This window comes from Pygoscelis adeliae, unplaced genomic scaffold (genome assembly GCF_000699105.1).
Source record: "Pygoscelis adeliae isolate BGI_AS28 unplaced genomic scaffold, ASM69910v1 Scaffold98, whole genome shotgun sequence".
NCBI lineage: Eukaryota > Metazoa > Chordata > Aves > Sphenisciformes > Spheniscidae > Pygoscelis > Pygoscelis adeliae.
The window spans coordinates 4,392,468-4,410,457 of record NW_008825547.1 but is presented as its reverse complement, the minus strand read 5'-3'; the positions used below and the strand labels follow the sequence as shown (position 1 = coordinate 4,410,457).

General features: G+C 40.9%; 1 protein-coding gene across 1 annotated transcript in view; it reads right to left on the bottom strand.

Moving 5' to 3' along the window:
* Positions 1-17,990, bottom strand: part of TGS1 (trimethylguanosine synthase 1) — a 28,663-nt gene that overhangs the window by 9,837 nt on the left and 836 nt on the right. The window contains exons 2-12 of the mRNA XM_009332105.1: positions 17,225-17,289; positions 15,195-15,361; positions 12,293-13,145; positions 10,724-10,841; positions 9,677-9,763; positions 8,431-8,602; positions 6,591-6,942; positions 5,510-5,683; positions 4,413-4,556; positions 2,872-3,088; positions 1,593-1,671 (exon numbers count right to left, since the gene is read on the bottom strand). Of these exons, the coding sequence (XP_009330380.1) occupies positions 1,593-1,671; positions 2,872-3,088; positions 4,413-4,556; positions 5,510-5,683; positions 6,591-6,942; positions 8,431-8,602; positions 9,677-9,763; positions 10,724-10,841; positions 12,293-13,145; positions 15,195-15,361; positions 17,225-17,289 (2,428 nt within the window). The remainder of the gene's footprint in view (positions 1-1,592; positions 1,672-2,871; positions 3,089-4,412; positions 4,557-5,509; positions 5,684-6,590; positions 6,943-8,430; positions 8,603-9,676; positions 9,764-10,723; positions 10,842-12,292; positions 13,146-15,194; positions 15,362-17,224; positions 17,290-17,990) is intronic.

The window sequence follows — 17,990 nt, the reverse complement described above, 5'->3', positions numbered from 1 at the left end:
CTGCTCTCAAATCATCAACTTCTACAGTTTTTTTTCTTACACTGGCACAATCTCTAGAGGAAGGCATGAGAAGCTGATTTCTCTTCTTGAGAGTAGCCCATAGGCTGAATGACTGAACTGAACCCAGGCCTCCAGCCACATGCTTTTAACAACTAAGCTGTGACCACAAAGCCATGTTTTTGAGCAACAGCAATTACTCTTCAGCCATTTGTGTAAAGGCAAACCCACGGATGTACATCAAGGAACACCTAGAGCACATTAACAACATTCAGAGCCAGCTGGACCAACATGTAGAGGTGGTAAGACACCTAACTCAACCACGTAGAGGTGCCGAGCTCTTCTGTATGAATAGGTGCAAGCCTGTGGGTAGTACTCTTAGATGCTTTTGTGGGAACATAAGTGAAATGTAGATGCCTTTGCCCATTTATAAATCCAGTAAAAAGTGCTCATGAGCAGAGCAGAAACCTGGTAAGGTCATTCTTCATCGCGGGAATCAAACATTTGATAAAATACAGTGGTTAGAAGTTGAAACTAGAGAAACTCTGCCTAAAATTAAGGTCACTGTTCAAAGATTCATAAGCCACTTTGACATTTCACCAGCCTGAAATGCAAAACGCAACTGAATCACCACCTGCCGTACAAATGGTGCTGTGCACAACGCAGGCTCATAGCGTGCTAATACTCAGGCCATGTGAATTTCAGCCTGTTTCTCAAGCCAGCTGTTTGCCACCAACGGTTCTGCAAGCCACCATGTGGCTTGAGACCTTGCCTCCTCTAAGTCAGACACAGCTTTTGGAAAAGCAGGAAATAACCCTGGGAAGTTCTGTGGCATGTTGCAGGTGAGAAGAACATCTCACGGCTCCCTTCTTTGCAAAAAGCTACAAGACGTAATTAACATAGAAAATACACAGAGGAAACTAAACCAGACACTCAGGGGAATTGTTACAGTCATCTAATTACTTAAAAAAAAAAAAACTGACAAAAATCTCTAATATAAAAAACCCCACACAATTGAAACTAATTGTGTGTTTACCAAGTCAGTGATGCATCTATCTAATCACTGCAATGCAAGCAGTCCATATGGAACCAGACACTTGCGTGGACAGCATCAGTACCACCTCTGGTGGGCATGACATTTGTCTCTGATCTACTAATCAGTGATAGTAGTGATTGCAGGCTGTACAGTGATTTTCTGAAACTCCTTCATAAACTGAAAGCTGTGAAATTTTAGGACTCAGCAACTTATCAGATAGTAAGACCTGGCTAAAATACTTCTTTTTTTCTTCTTTTATAATGATGTGTCTGTCTGGCACTCAAGAAATGTACTGGCTCTGGATCTTCTATAAGAACCTCCAATCTGTGGTTTTATGAAGGAACAGTTATCACAATCGTGGAAATAATCTACTACTCCCATTTCTAAATATATCAAAAGTACTGCAAACACAGAAATCACTTAAGGTTCAAACTTAAAACAAAAAAGACCCCCACATTCAGCTGAACAGACTTAAAAGTCTTAAGTTTGTGCTTATAATACCTATGCTTTAAGCCAGCTGAGCTTTTTGTAATTACCAAGCCCTTATCCAGTAACACACCTGGTCAATGTCAGCATTCCGAGGTAGAAAATACACGATATTGTTGGTGATCTTCTTGGAGAGCCTGAAAATTTCAAATGTAGATGCCAGTAAAGGAAAAAACAAGAATGGGGAAGAAGTTGCTTTATATTCATTCATTTTGAAAGTTATTATACAATTAAATTATAGTTAGTCTTCTGGGTGTGTGTTAGATACTCTTCTGAAATGCAGAAATTAGTATTGTGTAAACGCAGAAACTCTATTTCACCATTATTGCCCTAGAAAGTAGAAAAAAACCCCAACACCTCACTTTAAGAAAATTTAACTGAACTACAGAGAAGTATTTGAGAAATTTGGATGTAGTTTATAGCTAGTACATTGGTTTGATATTTGTTTTCTAATCCGTTTCGTGGAATATCTCTCACAGATGCACACAAAGATTTCCTTACTCTTACAAATATGGCTACGTTTTAGCCAAAAAGGAAACTGAGATTATTTTTTTGGGAAAAAAACCACCACAATTCATATTTGATGAATTCATATACCCACCACAATTCATATTATATGAAATATAAATATATTTATATTTAAATATAAATTCATATTTATTTTGAATTATAAATTCAAATATAAATTAAAAGGGTTTAATTTATATTAAACCTTATATAATTAAAAGGGTTAATTTAACTAAATTAAAAGGGTTTTAATTAAAAGGGTTAATATTAATATATCAATTAAAAGGGTTAATATTTTGCTTGCACTCTTCTGTGATTTCCCAAGTCACAGTCAGGTGCTATGATTGAGAATAGTTTGAGTAAGATTTTTTAAATAAGATATACCTTTTATAAATCAATTAAAAAGTGGGATTAATGACAAAGTCATAGCTCACGTAACTAATTATTACCTATGTACGCACACCACATGGCTATTTGATTACTTCAGGGTATTTTAAAAAAATAATATAAAGGAGTTAAAACTGCTGAATTAATGCTTTAAGTTAAGAACCTACTACAATTCTCTAAAGCATTTTTTACTTTTAAGAATAACTCTTCATGACTTTATTTTAAAATAAAAAATTATAATAAAAATATTTAATTTTAGGTGGTCAAAGTCATATAGCGGAGGTTGGGGGAGGGGAACAAAACAAATTCGGCACATGTGGGACTTCAGCTGCTGGTCGTATCATCCCTGGTCAGCCAACTGGACATGCAAAGCCCATGTCAAGAGAGGGAGGAGAAGAAAGAGAAAACCGCTTGTAAACTACTGAAAATCACAACAACGCGTAACTTTGCAAGGATATCCATCTGGGCAAATCATGGTTTGAATATCGAAGATTTCGGCAGTGGCGTAGTCAGGACCCCCCCAGGGTGGGCTGAGGAACACAACATCTGCTTGCAGGTCGGCAGCCAGCACCATGAAGTCTCCGCACACGAATTCTATCTGATCCGCCACGCCGTACACCTCAGCGTTGTTGCGCGCAAGACTGAGCTTCTCAGGATCAATATCAATAGCGATCACTGCAAGCAAAAGAGCAAGCAAATGCACAGGTTAACGTGAACTGTGAATGCCACCTGACCACCAAAAGGATGTTTCATAAGGAAGGTGTTCTTCTGCAGCCACCAGACACAAGTCCATCTATAATCTACATTTGTGCGGCGAGTGACTACTTCAGTTTTGTAGGTCATGGTAGACATGAAGCTACAGTTCCTCAGAGGGGAAGGACCTGCCCTTGCATGGCAAGAACAGGGGTTCCACCAAGAGCAGAGCAGCTGCATAATCAAACCAGCAAGGGAAACCACGCAGCTGGGAAGGCTCAGCTGCTGTTGCAAAGCTGGGAAACTTTAGCTTTTGGCAGCTACTACATATACTACCATGACAATCCTCCATCTCAGCTCAAGTAGTGGACAGGTAAGGCTGTCTGCCTAAGAGAGGAAGTCCTCCTCGCTTCAATCTTGGCAGGAGCCTGACAGCTTAAATGGTGTCAATTAGAAACTTACTCTTCTCCTTTGTTAAAGATAAATGTTTATCTGTGGCTGATCACATTGTAATGAAAATTGAGTTTAAAAAAACCACCCAACACAGCACAAGGGAGAAGATACAAGGGCAGTACATAATCATAGAAATAAAAATTTAGCCAGGAAATACAAAAAGCTAAGTGAAATTTAGAAAATATTTATAGAATGGGTCACAGCCTACCAAATTTAATGCAGTAGAAACTACCATTTATCATGCTCAGAAATTACTCAGAAGTGTTAGATGAGCTGGTATTTCACCAGACTCTCTGATGAGCAGAGGAATATCAAGTAGTCAGTGTTTTTACAGAAAGCACTCTCAATGTTTCACTGCAATTTCATTAGCTGGCAACAGGAACTTAGACTAATACTAATTTATCATCACTTTTCTGTATGTGGTTCTGCTGCACCTGCAGGTTATCCCATTCAAGTGTTTTAAGTACTGTTCACACATAACCTGCTTTTGAGTACGCAGACTTGGTGTAACAATTGGGAAAAGCAGCAGCTTTGTGGCGTCTCTGCAGGTCGGCACCGCAAACAGAACTCAACTTCTGCCAGCAATCTTCAGAGCATCCGACAGACTAGTTACTATGCCATGTAAAACTAACTTTGACTAGTACAACACAAATCCAACTCTGACTTAAAATAGAAAAGCAGTTTTATAGGTCCTTTTTAAAAACAGAAAGCTTTGTTGATGAAGCAAAAAAGCTTCTGTTGCTTCAGAAGCACTGAAAAAAAAATAAAAATCAGCAAACAAAGTGCATACCCAAATTTTTAGGGAAAAAGATTGAAGAAACAAAATAATGCGCTATATACAACACCTGCTTACCTCTTTTTGAGGTCAACGCAAACTGAATAGCGTTTCCTCCAACCCCACAGAACGCATCCACTATGATGTCGCAGTTGAATGACTGACTAACCCGGATGGCAATATGCTCAGCTATTTTCTCAGGAGTAACAGAAAACCAACCCTCTGCAAAGGAAAGGGAAGAAGTGTATTTTCGCCTCTTATTTCAAGGTCACCCAAATGAAAAACAAACCACCACCCCCCCCCCCACAACTGAAGGTTTAGTGTTAATCCCAACAATTTTGGCTTAGCACATTCGACCAGGAAATACAGGCTTTGAAGATGATAAACTCTGGTCAGTCCAGCGATTTGCTAAGCAAACGAAGTCTTGCTGAAGCAAACAGATATGCCTGAATCTCGGCAAATGCTTTGTTGAACTTGGTGCTGAGGAGTCTGGCTTATCAAGGACAAGTCCACTGAGACAGCTACAAAAAAATGTATACATCACCATTCTGCTCTGTAACAAATAAAACCAGAAATATATTCTCTCTTATCCGACATGTTATTTTCTTTACGGCAATGTCTGGTCTGCCAAATAATCTATGTGTTTATGTGGGAGAGCATTAGAAGTGAAATGCTTACAAAACCAACAAGCCCAAGATACAAAAAAACAGTAATCTTAATTCCTTCTTTACCTATAAATTTATGATTTGGAAGTGGTTTCCATGTAAACATGGAAAAAAGTAACTTTGACCACCACTGCTGAAAGTCAGAACAAAACAGAACAAAACTAGATCCATCAGCGTATCTGGAAGTTTCACAAAATTATTTTATAAAATATAGAAACAGAAAAATGTCACTGTGTTTCTGAAAAAGTCCTGACCACGCATAATTTCGGTACAGTATGATCTTTGGCAAACATCAGGACTAATGCAAACAGGGGTGTCCCATGCTAGAAGCCCTACTGAAGTCCAAGACTTCTGTTCGCCTGCTTGCTGGGGGATGGAATTTATCCAGAGGTGCAAACGCACTCTCGGCAATGCTCCTCTTGTAAGAAAAGCAGTAATAAACTGCAAGAAGTGCCACAGTTTTGGACACATCTTGTACCACCAAGTCAGCACACTTTGTACTAAACACACCTCTGTCTAGTTTAATTCCCTCGTCAAACCGAGAGAACAGCCGGTAGCGTTGTGCCCAGTACTTGGCCAGCTCCAGATCAGCAGCAATCTCGGCAGGTATAGCTCCCAGTGCAATTTTATTCCTTCTTCTTCTTTTTTTCTCCTTCTTCTTTGTGGTAATTTTTTCATCTACAGCTGGAAGACACTGCAAAAGTTAACAGTCACTGTTCTGGTAGGCTAGGAACGTAATCAGTAGGTAGGTGAGAGTTAAGATACAAGATGCTCATGTTTAACAACACTGCTAAATGTCCTTTATTACTGTTTGCCAGATTACACAGATTAGTGGTTTAAGTTAAAAAAGAGCATCCTATATTTCAAGGGAATAGTGTTACCTGGCAAGTATCAGTCACAGTCCTAAAAATCCTAACTGCTCACCCATTATTTAAGAGCCTTAACAGGCTAGCCATCATCTTCAATTGATGGCAATAAACTCTACACAGTGAGCAAACAAGTGGATCAGAGACCAATTTAATGCCCTTATATAAATAAGGAATAAGAACCAATCTAGACAAGAGTTTTACGGCAGAAATCTAACATAATTGAATTACTGTAGGAAGGATTAAACTGTATGTAGAAACCTGAATAATCTGGTTTTCCTTTGACAGTGTTAAATAGAAAAGTTCATAGTACAGATTTCTTTTTTCCCCTAGAAAATAATTTTAACACCACGTGCTCCCCAAAGCTCAGCAACGCGCGTCCGAGAACCCAAAACCTGACTGTCTGTGCATCTACAGAGGTTAATGACCCTCATCCTTACAGGGGAAAAAGGCTGTGAGTTGGAGACCTGTTAGATCACATCTAGGATCAACAATGACTGCTCATCTATAAAGAAACACTGCCAATATTAGAGACAAGACCTGGGATTCTGGCGCTCCAGGAATAAGCTAGTTCCACTAGCACAGCTCTCAGTCAGCCTCATCACCCCTTGGACCTAACGAGTCTCTTTGAATAAGCAGAATAAATACCACACAACGCTGTAATTTGGGAAGGCAGTATTAAGTCCACTGCCAATTCATTTCCAGTTTGTAGGAAACTGATGTACCTTGGCTGACGTCCTCTGTCTCTGCCTGGAGATAATCAGGAATATCCAGAGAGACTAGCTGCCGCCCGCAGCCGCGCTCCTGCCTCCCCGCACCCTGCCCATCGGAGCTGCTCGCTGCCGCGTCCTGCGCTTCCTCCTCAAGGTGACTCCCTCCCGGTTCTGTGACGGCCGCACTGGAAGACGGTGGCTTTGGGTTTTCGGCGTTCAGTGTCGCAGTCTGTGCGGCAGTAACGCTTTCCTGATCCTCCGAGTCGCTGCTCACGGACAATGCCTCTGCTTTACCCTGAGGGGCGGCTGTCTGGGATGCGGCTTCCTCCCCAGGTTTATTAACCCGCTTTAGGAACTCCTCCACCTGCAATTGTCAAATATCACGGACGATTAGCTGGTGCTGTTAACCAGCTACCAAGAGCACAGTTTAAAAGCCTTTACAGTTCAAAAGCACCTGCCATGCATGCACTCTCTACCACATGTATTTTGAAAAAAGTAAAATATCCAGAGTCAAAACATTCAAGAAGTCCTTAACCGTGCTCTCTTACAACATTTGGAAACAAGCTGTCTTTGGGAACTAGCTACTTGCAAAAGAGAAACTCCACAAAATCGACTGATAAATACAGTAAATCATTCCCAAGTAATATCTGAAATATAGTCAGACTTGCCACAGCACAGCTGACCAAGACTACTACTTTTTAATTAACTGTCTTTTCTCCGATCTGCATTCAGAGCAGCTGTACTCCGCTTTCAGATTAGCATAAACAGGTAAAATTACCTTCAGACGTCAGTTGCCTCATCTCCAAGACGTACCAAACGGTGCATGTGCTAAAAGCGTTCTGCTGCACAGCAGGGAGCTCAACATTGCATCCTAACCAACGTGCAGACGCCAGTCCAAACTCTTCAAAGGCACACACAGATGCTCACCTCTACGTTACAGTTGCTCTGAGTGGCACTAGGCCTGGGGCAGTTCCTTACCAGAAAGTCTGAGGAAACTTGTAACTTTTTTTTTTTTCTTCACATAATTAAAAGTTGCCCTCAAACTGTACTGGCCTCAGGTACAAGATGGCAATGGTCAAGCCTTTGACCAAAAATTATAGCAATGGGCCTGGGGTTCAAGGCAGTATGTCCTGTCACCACCAGAAAACAGCGTTATGCGCTTGGGTGTCAGGGAATGCCAAGCATCCCAGAAGGCGGCAAAGTAACATCGAAAATCTGAGGTAACAGATTTTAAAGAGACTCAACTAAAAAAAACTACAGCGAACAAGTTTTTCTACTCATTACTGATTTCTGAGTGTACAAAAAAAGTTAAAGCATAAAGTTAGAGGTGAAAATAAACGCAGGTAGAGGTGTAAGCGAAAATGTTGATACAAATTACTAAGAACATGCAGTTTCATGAAATACACTAACGTATACAAACATTTTTCTCTCACTGCTGAAATGCCAGCACTAAAAAATGCCCTCACATGCATTTTAAAATCAGAGATACTTTTAGTAACTATAGAAACCTACACACACCTCTAAAGGAATGATGCACCCAGATGTTAGGAATGACTTTCACATAACTTCGCCATTAAGCTCACATTCCTCTTGACAGATTGCCAAGAGTCCACCAATGCCTTTCCGTATCCACCCTAACCTAACTACTCTTCGCCTAAGCAGGGAAGGGAAGAAAGGTAAAGAGAAAAAAGAAAAAAAAAGAAAAAGAGAAGGAAGAATAAAGAGCAGTGGACTGACACTTAAAAAATGCCACCTACTCTGGGTAATTTTTTTTTTTTTTCATTTTCATGATTCAACAGCTAAGGGAGCAGATAAATCTATGAATTACAGCAACACTAAAAATTAAGCCTACCTTCTTCAAAGTTTTATTTTTTTTGCAAGACGTTTCAGATTCCTCTGTAAAGAAGATGTGTGTGTTTTTGCTCTTCCTTGGTTTACGCATATCCAAGAATTTGGACTTGAGTTTTGCTTTTTTCTCCAAGTACTGCACACTTCGGTGGGTGAAATCTGGAATTCCACCATACCTGAAGTTAAAAAAAAAAAAAAAAAAAGACTTGGTTTATTTCCAGTCTGGAAGCTTTAACATGAATGTTGATGTCTACAGAAAATGATTTAGACTAAATTATTTCTTTGAGATGTTTGCTCCACTCTTAAAATATATGTCACTGGATGTAGCTACAAAATAACGTACCTTCATGAACTTCTAAATATTTTTATTTGAAAACTTTTACCCAAATTGGTTTTAGTTTTTTTTTTTTTTTCTAATAGGTGTATAACTTTAGGTGGAAACAATTTCCCAGACCAGCCTGAAGAATAGGAAATGAAAAAATATCTTGGTTAGTACGATGAAACATCTTTTTGGTGGCTATAAAGAACCTCCAAAACAGCTACTTTTGTCTCCTGGCAAACACAATTAAAAAAAAAAAAAAAAAGGGGAAATATGGGCAATTCACTTCAATTTTTATAAAGTAGACCAGAGATTGTCAACTACCAAACACACTCCTCTTTGAAACATATATATATACACACACACACTAAACAACTTGCATCCTGCAGAAGCGCTAGGCCTAAGCTACAGTCCACCTGTGCCCTGTGACGTTACTTCTACAGCACTGACCACCGTATCTTTAGGTCATACCACCAAAAATGAAATTGCACTGGTCCAACACCCTGGCAACACTTCATTAGTATAGCAACATTTTACTAGTGTAAAGCAACCTCATTCCAATATGAAACAGCTATAAATTATGATCTAAGCTCACAGGACTCCAAACTGAGAGGACCATTCATTGCCAGAGCCTTTAAGCTCTAATTTAAGTAGCTAACCAGCCATTTAACATTTACACAACTACAAGTACCTTACGAGTTACACTTCTGTTTCAAAGCTTTTCTTTTAATTACGGGACAACTTTTCTTGTTCTTTAATTAGTCTCTGTAACTTTGCATCTCTCTCTAGCCAAAGGATGACAGTTTTATTAAGAGCAGAGACTAACTTTGGGAATCATCTTCAAAAGTTTAACAAAATGGGAATGGAGATGAATGGCCTAGAGAGAGCTGACTTGCTATGAAGAAACCCTGAGTTCCTCATAAGCAATTACTTTTGTCCTGTGCCACACTTGAAACCCAAAACAGAGCAGGTTTCCTCAGGATCTTCCACTGGGTTCTCATCCACATCCAGTTCATGGCTAGGAAAAAACGCAGATGACAAAGTTACTTGCTGTAAAAAACACTCTTATTTTACAGATATACCAAGAAACTCACATAATGAAAACATTTAAATGTGGGCTTCAGTAAGTTCTTCCACACACTGCTGAAACCAAGCAAGGCAGATAACATCAGCCTATTCATATGCATGAGCACATACTTTCCCCCCATGCCTCTCCAATTCTAGGGATGTATGTCCTTCTATTGGGGTTATAATATTCCAACTATTCCGAATGACCTCTTAAAAGATTTAATATCAAGCCCTACATGGAACCAATGAAGACAGTGTTTGTCCACCCTGTTTCCAAATTACCTTCATCATCTATTATATTATCTGTATTATTATCTATTATTAATGCTACGGCAACAGCAAAATATTAGAACAAAACCACAGCTACATGATTAGCCCGTAACAATTCCATCCACCCTTAACCTTTGAGTTTGTAAATCTGTTAGAGAGGAAGAGCCATCTCATCATCTTTGAGGCTACAAATTTTTAGAGAAGAAAGAAAAAGACCATGACAAGGCAGAGATTAGCTATTTTATGATTGCCATAGCATGGAGCACTTTACTGGCAGCATACAATTCAGTTAAACAATACAAATTATTTACTATCATTTTTGTGTCATCTACACTAATTAGACCTAGATAAGCAAGTTGTCCTATCCAATTTAACAATCTTGTACACTGCAGTGGCACAAGAATAGTACCATCACCCTGCACGGTCATCGAGGCCATACACTGTTTTCATAAAGCAACGGAAGAGAAGAAATATCCACCACTTGCTGCCAGGTAAAGTGACAAGCAGTGATGGAAGACTATGTGGTTTTGTACTGAAGTTTTAACTCTCAACCTCAATCAAACAAATAGTTACTATAAATCAGGAGGCTTCTGGACCTGGGCTTCTTGACAAAAAAGCTCGTCTAAATTTCATGACTTGCCTTCTCTTGACTTTGGCATGTCTGTATTCAGGAGGCTCTTCATCCTCATCTTCATCTCGGTCACGAAGCAGCAGCTGTTCTTTGCCATTTGAATTCGAGCTACATGACCCCTGTGAACCTAAGAAAGATAGATGAGATCATATTTTCCTTCTGCATAAATGAATTCCTTATCTTCCTGTCCCCAAAGTACGTCTGCAGCTACAGTTAGGTTGTCGTACATACCTGAATCTGACAAATAAGGCACAAGTGCCAAACACACACATATCTTCACCTGTCTTTGTCTGAGGGACAACATACCAATGCAAGTTTCTAGTCTTAGTTATGCTGTAGAGTTAATAATCTTAAGCAGGACCAAGGTCAAATTATCTCAGCTCTCCAAGAAAAATAAAATGCCTACAAGGTACAAATTCAAAACAGTTTCTTCCTTGTGCGTAAATTTTGTTTCCATTTCATTAGCTATGCAAAGATATTTACATACATTTAATAAGAGAGGATTCCAACACTCCTCTCATTTCTTGTTGGAAAGGAGATTTTCCTTTCACCTCTCCCATTCCAACTGTACTGTAGGATCAAGATGGGACCACACCTGCTTCTTCCTTCCTTAGAAAGTCACTAGCGGCGGGCTCTAGAGGTTTCCCACCAAACTGAAGTCCTGGGCTGCTGAAACTTAACTCACGTACTTCATCCCTCCTCTTTAGCAGGAGAAGCCATACACCAGTCAGGAAAGACGTTACACTGCTGCTTACAGCGAACACTGGCAGGAAGAACTGGCAGGCAAACGGGATGGCCCCCTCCTTTCTCTGCATGCTGAACTGGCTGGCAAAAATGTCTCCAGCCCAGTCTTGTACCTCCCTCACAGAAGCTCTTCCAGTAGCGTAAGGCACAGCCACTGGCTTTCATGACACTACTACACCACCTGGCACTTCCACTTGTTAGCACTAGCTGTGAACGTATGAATTTGGGGTTGTAAAGATGACTGCAGCTCACTGCCTAATTGATCACTTAACACTGGAAAGGACCTCTGGAAGACATCTGGTCCGCAGTAACACAGCACAGCAAAACAAGAGTCTATTCTCAAGTATGGCATTTTTAGACAGAAGCGGCGGCCCTCCCCCAACCCCAGAACTGCAGAACTATTTTTTTTTTCCTCAAAAAGCTGTTCTTAAAATGTCAGATTCATGAGAACATCAACCCGAGTTTTCATTCATTTTAGACTATCAGTGAGAAAAGACATATCAGCTGAATGACACAGCTGCAATACCAAGATAAAAAAATAAATATGCACTAACAGTGTGCTCTCACCACTTTCTGTAGTACATTTGAAGATTTATGAAGTACATGTTCTGTTAAAATCACGTCTGGCTGAAGAACACATTCAATATACAGGTTAGAGAGGAGAGAGATCGTCCAGATAAGCAGAAGGAAGAAAAAGGAATCAAGTATGCAATCATTTCACAAAATACTTGATCGACTTTTTAAAAATGGCATAATACAGACATGCCCTTGTTTCTTATATATAACCGCCTACAGAAAGTCTGGTAGAATAAATTTTAGCGGATTTTGTATTACCTGACTGGTTAATACTTTTATTTTCACAAGATGCACTCCTTTTCCTAGTTCCTCCATCACAGGGTTCCTTCTGGCTTCCACTGTCAGATGAACTACACTCTTGAGGACCTTGACGGGCTACTGCTAGAGCTGCACTGCTCTGCTCCACTTCCTCCAAATTCAGATTTAAGTTACAAATCCCAGTGATTATTTCACTGTGGGGCTCAGCACTCGAAGGGAGTGTTTCCTCACTTCTGGTGTTAGAGGAAGACAGCTCCAAGTTCAGCACTTCACTCTGTTCAGCCCCTGGGCTAACCAAGTCCATTTTTCCTGACAGACCCGTCTCCTGGGTAACCCCATTAGCTTCCACGTTGTCACCATGTGAGCTCTCAGTAGTCCATCCTTGACTTGTCCAGTACTGAAACTGTTCCCAGTAATACCAGTACAGTTCGCTATAATGCTGCTCCCACTCTTCCCTGGTGTCCGGACTATTCCAAGGCTCAGAAGCTGTGGTGGCCTCAGACGATGAGACCTCTTGATGCTTCTCCTGCCAACTTTGCCAAAGAAGGCCCTCTCCATACTCACTCCAGTACTTCTCCCATCTTTCTTTAAGTTCGCTGGGTAAAGCCTCATTTGCAAGACTTCCTGAACTTTCACAGTTCCCTTCACTTACAACCTGAGGTTTGCTGCTCTTCTCATGTTGCTCTGTAGCCAGGGCCAGCTCACCAGAAATGGACTGGATATGACCACCACAAGCTCGATCCTGGCGTTCCTGCCTCATTTTATCCTCGTGTTTTTGCTGTAACTCTTTTTTCTTCTTCTTCTTCTTCTTCATAATCTTCATGTTACTTCTCTTTCTGTAATTTTCTGTTGCCTAAAATATAATGGAAAAACGTACTCAGAAGTCCACAACGTATATGCAGTCTTTTCTTGCCCTCTCTCCAAGCACATTTCTGTTTCCGCTGTAACCCTCCCTCTCACTGCAACCCTGCTGCTAGCTTTCTCCCCACAACAGGTTGTAGGGTTTATGGGTCTCATAGGGCCCCACTGCACAACCTCGGCTGACATTTCTGAGGAAGTTGTGAGAAAGAGCTGTGAGAAAGTCTGTAGAAAGATGAACAGAAAAAAAAAAGGCAGAATTACAGACAGAAGTGGAGCTGCTGAGAGGGAAGTCATCAGTAGCTCAAGGATTCGGAAGGAAAGACATCAACATGAAACACTGTAAAATCCTAAAGGGAGGTTGGTCAGGAATTGAGGCGTCACAGGGCTGAGCTCAACAGTAAAACGGTATCTCAGTAACATCAAGGACCTGTTTTAGAGGGCTGTGGAAGCTGACTCTTACTGTCAGCTGGTATCTGCCTGGCCAGCAAACACTGTTCAGTGTCTAATCACGGTAGTGAACATATAATGCTCAGCCTAACAGAATGTTAAATCCTTGCTATCTTTGCGTGCTTTAAACAAAAAAGCATCGCTTTATACTCGTGAGCTCTGTAAACCCTGCAGCTGAATCTCTATATGTCTGAACACACTGACCCAAAAGAGGGGTGTAATATTCTTCCCATCCCATACTGACCTCCAAGTTGGCTAACAGAAACACAAGGAAACAGCCTCCTCTCCAAACAGGTGGCCCTTTCATTTGTGCAATACAACCATTTCACTTGCTACAACAAACTCATACTACTACAGTTGTCTAGTGGAACAGATGACAGAAACCTGTTACTGAAAGGAAACATTAAGGTAACTTGTTGGTTTCATCAAATACAACTCCACTTGTTTCAGTGGGGCTTCCTGTGCTTACAGATATAAACAAGAGAAAAACATCCAAGAAAAGCAAGTTTTTCTATCAGATAAATCTGCCATTTTTTTTTCATAAACTGCCAAATTAAGTTTGGCAGGAAAAAAGGCGGTGGTGATGAGGGACTACAACTCACATGGGCAAAAGACTGCAACCGTACACATATTACTCCAAACCTCCCATCAGCTGCAATCCCTGGTTTTGTTGCCTTGACAAATGCATAAGGTGGACTATAAAGAAGTTAGGTTCGGAGAACTGGTGTTATTCTTTCATCCTCGTATCTCATAATGTTGTGTTAATACACACAGTGCAAAGCACAATGCTTAGTAGTAATCTAGTAAAAACATACATTATTTTTTCATTCAACTTATTTGCAGTATTACTACGTAGCAACAAAAATTGCATGTATACTTTGGGCTTGAAGTTGGATGCCTGTAAGGTCTATTTAGATGCCATCAATTAAAATCACGTACAAGTTTCTCCTATTCATTTACAAATTAATCAGGTCAGAACCATGGAGTGCTCTGCACAAAAGTACTCTCTCACTGCCAGTGAGGTCTATATTCCATAAAGTGGACAATGTGGACATCTCACTGTCTTTTTCTCATCTGTGAACAACTTTAGTCTTCCTCTAAAGCCCAAGTGCTCCCTATGGGAAGCAAAGCACCCAAGCCTCACTCCTGCCCTTTGGAACAGCCTGGCTTTATCAGCTGCAAGGGGGATCTGAGAACTAGCTTTTTGTATTAGTATCTAAAGCTAAGTGGTTAAAGCAGACAGTATGAACACACATGCTCAGACTGGAGCGTGCTAGTTGTCCTGATGCAGAGCACCAACATTACCACAGCTGTTTTTAAACCATCTCTCTCTAGTAGCAAGAGGAATGCAGATATGGAAGCATGAAGCACAGCCTGACCCCGTTTAGTCAAACTGGCAGGTGGATTTTACAAACTGCACAGACCACAGTGCTGTATGTTGTTACAAGTATGCAAGGCAGGCAGCTTAAAGCCAGCTCGCATACACTTCCATGAGCTGCAGTCTTTAAACTAACTGAGGAGAAGACATGCCACTATGTCTGGAAACACAATCTGCCATGAACAAATAAAGCAAATAAAGCAAATAAAGATTTACCACAAAGTCCCTGTGGGCTGACTGCCCACCAAACTGAAGAGGCAATCCCATACTCTTCATAAGCTCGGCCTCCGAGTCTAGTTCAACTTCTTCCAGGTCGAGAGCATGATTAGTCTTTAATGTCACATTGGGACAACGGTTCTCCTCCTCGGATGCTTGTTCCTCCCCTATTAACAAGTTATATTAAGTGAATATAATCTGGCACTGATACCTCAATGCAACAGCATGGCCTACAAAAATGAGCAGAACTGCCTCTCAAGCTTCCTTTCCCATTTAAAATTTTCATCATAAGCATCTTACTGTCCGCATAATTACCAGTAGGAACCAAAATCTAACTTCGACAGCCAAAACACTGCACTGGGTCTGGCTGGGATGGAGTTAACTTTCCTCATATCAGCCTGTATTGAGCTGTGTTTTGGATTCGTGGCTAAAACAGCGTGGACAACATACCGATGTTTTGGCTATTGCTGAGCAGTGCTTGCGCAGCACCAAGGCTTTCTCTTTTCCCCACTCTGCCCTCCCCAGTGAGTAGGGTGGGGTGGGCAAGAGATCGGGAGGGGACACAGCTAGGACTGCTGACCCAAACTGGCTGAAGGGATAATCAATACCCTGTAACGTGATGCTCAGCAATAAAAACTGGGGTAGAGGGTGTGGGTGCTTGGGGTCAACCCACCACAAACATTCACCTCAATAACTTGCAGAGCAAACTACAGTAACACCCAGCAAACAACAGAAAAATTAGTATTAGGAAAAGAAAATTCTTTACAGGAGTTCTTTTGGCATGTATCAGAGCAAGCATAAAATACAAGAAGCTGGTTTTGTTACAAATCTTTCAAAAACACACTAACAAAGATAATACAATTTTACAAAAATGTAATGTGTGAACTACAGAACATCATCATCTCGGAAATAACTGATCAACTATTGAAACACTGCTTGCACATCTATCAAATTTTTAAGCAACATTGTATGTATATAAAATGACAAATACCAGTGAGAAAGTAGGAACTGTATACTGATGAAACTTATGAAACACAAAAGCTCTTGACTCAGTTGATAAAACTCAAAAATTTAAGATTTTTTTTTTTTTGGTCAGGATATATTTACTGCCAAATATATATATATATTTTTACACAGCACAAGACTCTCCTGTTCTTAACTGATTACTCTCACCACAATTCAGTCATATATGCACAAAAACATGGTTTACATTCTCCTCCTTCCTTCCATTCACACTGCCCCCATCTAACCTGTGCTATTCATTCTCAGCTTCTATGGTCATTCCTTTCTGTTCAGATTCCCTCCTTTCAAATCAAGCTATTATATGATGCTGGAGCTAGCAATACACCAACGGAAAAATCAGATACCAAAGGAATTACGTTCAGATAGGCATGTGTGGGGAATTTGGGAGGATGGAGCAAGGGACTGGTGTTGAATTTGCCAGAGCATGCACCATGATTATTCCTAAAATACAAGCAAGCAGGGAGACACTTACCCCTCCGGCCCTCCTCATATGACTCCTCATGTACATGCAAATCATAATTTCCCCCATCAGGGCTATTGCTGCTTCTCTACTTCTGGCCCAGCAGATTAATCAGCAACAGCTAATGTCCTAGGCTGGGGCAGAGTCAGCAGGACAGTACTACTCCCAAGCAAACACCTAGGATTTGCAGGCCCTCTGTGATACAATTAATTTTGAGCTAGCAAAGTTGAAATTATGATTTGAGAGCAGGTCAGGCACTTGTAAGCTAATCTGCTCTGTGCACCAGGTGGAGATTATGTGAGCTGGTAAATCTGTGGAAACATCGCACCTGGTTTGACACAAACTTCCACATCAAGGTTATAGCAATTTGAAAGTTGTGCAAGTGCTAAGTTATTATTCACATCCATGCCCATAACAAAAGTGCTGAAAAAAAAGCCAGAAATAGAACTATGGGTTAGCAGTTATACAGTCCTACTGTACCTTAAATAACCACACACAACTCACTTTAACTGCACATCATATTACACAGTACATTTTATTACCTTACCTGTACTATCATTGTCATCTTTGACATAAAATCCTTTTAATCCCAGTTTGTATAATTTTCGATCTCTGTAAAAATGAAAAGAGACATGGATGCAGAAGGTCATCATTAAAACAAATTTTTTTACAGTAAAAAATATCACTCAGTGGAACAACCTCCCCAGGAACACGGTAGAGTCCCCATCGCTGGAGGTTTCAAGATGCGATTGGATAGGGTGCTAGATAACCTCATCTAGGCTCCCTTTCCCACAAAATGCTGGCCCAGGCGATCTTTCGAGGTCCCTTCCCACCTGGGCTGCTCTGTGATTCTAAACACACGAAGGAAAGAAAAACATGAAAAATGCAGCACTTTAAAGCCTAACGTGAAAAGCTTACATGAAAGATATTCAGAAAATGTTGCTGCCACACAGAATACCCGGGAATTAAATTTTTGGGGCACAAAACATTCTGCTTAAGTGGGTGGAATTTAGTGTCTTCGGTCCAAAACTGCAAATATTTCAGCCACCACCCAACGCTGAAGGCACCTCATCTCTGCAAGTGCCTCTGCTAAACGCCGAGTGTGTTGAACGTCAAAAGCTCCGGCAAGGGCCACGACCTCTCCCCCCAAATCACGCATCTGCGAGAGACAGCCCGTGAGCAGCGTCTCTCTTTCCTCTCCTCGTTGGCAAACCTGCTCCTCCTCTCTGGCTCGGGGAGGCTCCAGGTCCCTCCGCGCCCGTTTGGGGAAGGAAGAGGGGGACGCGGGGCGCCCGCCGGAGCCCCGGCCGCGG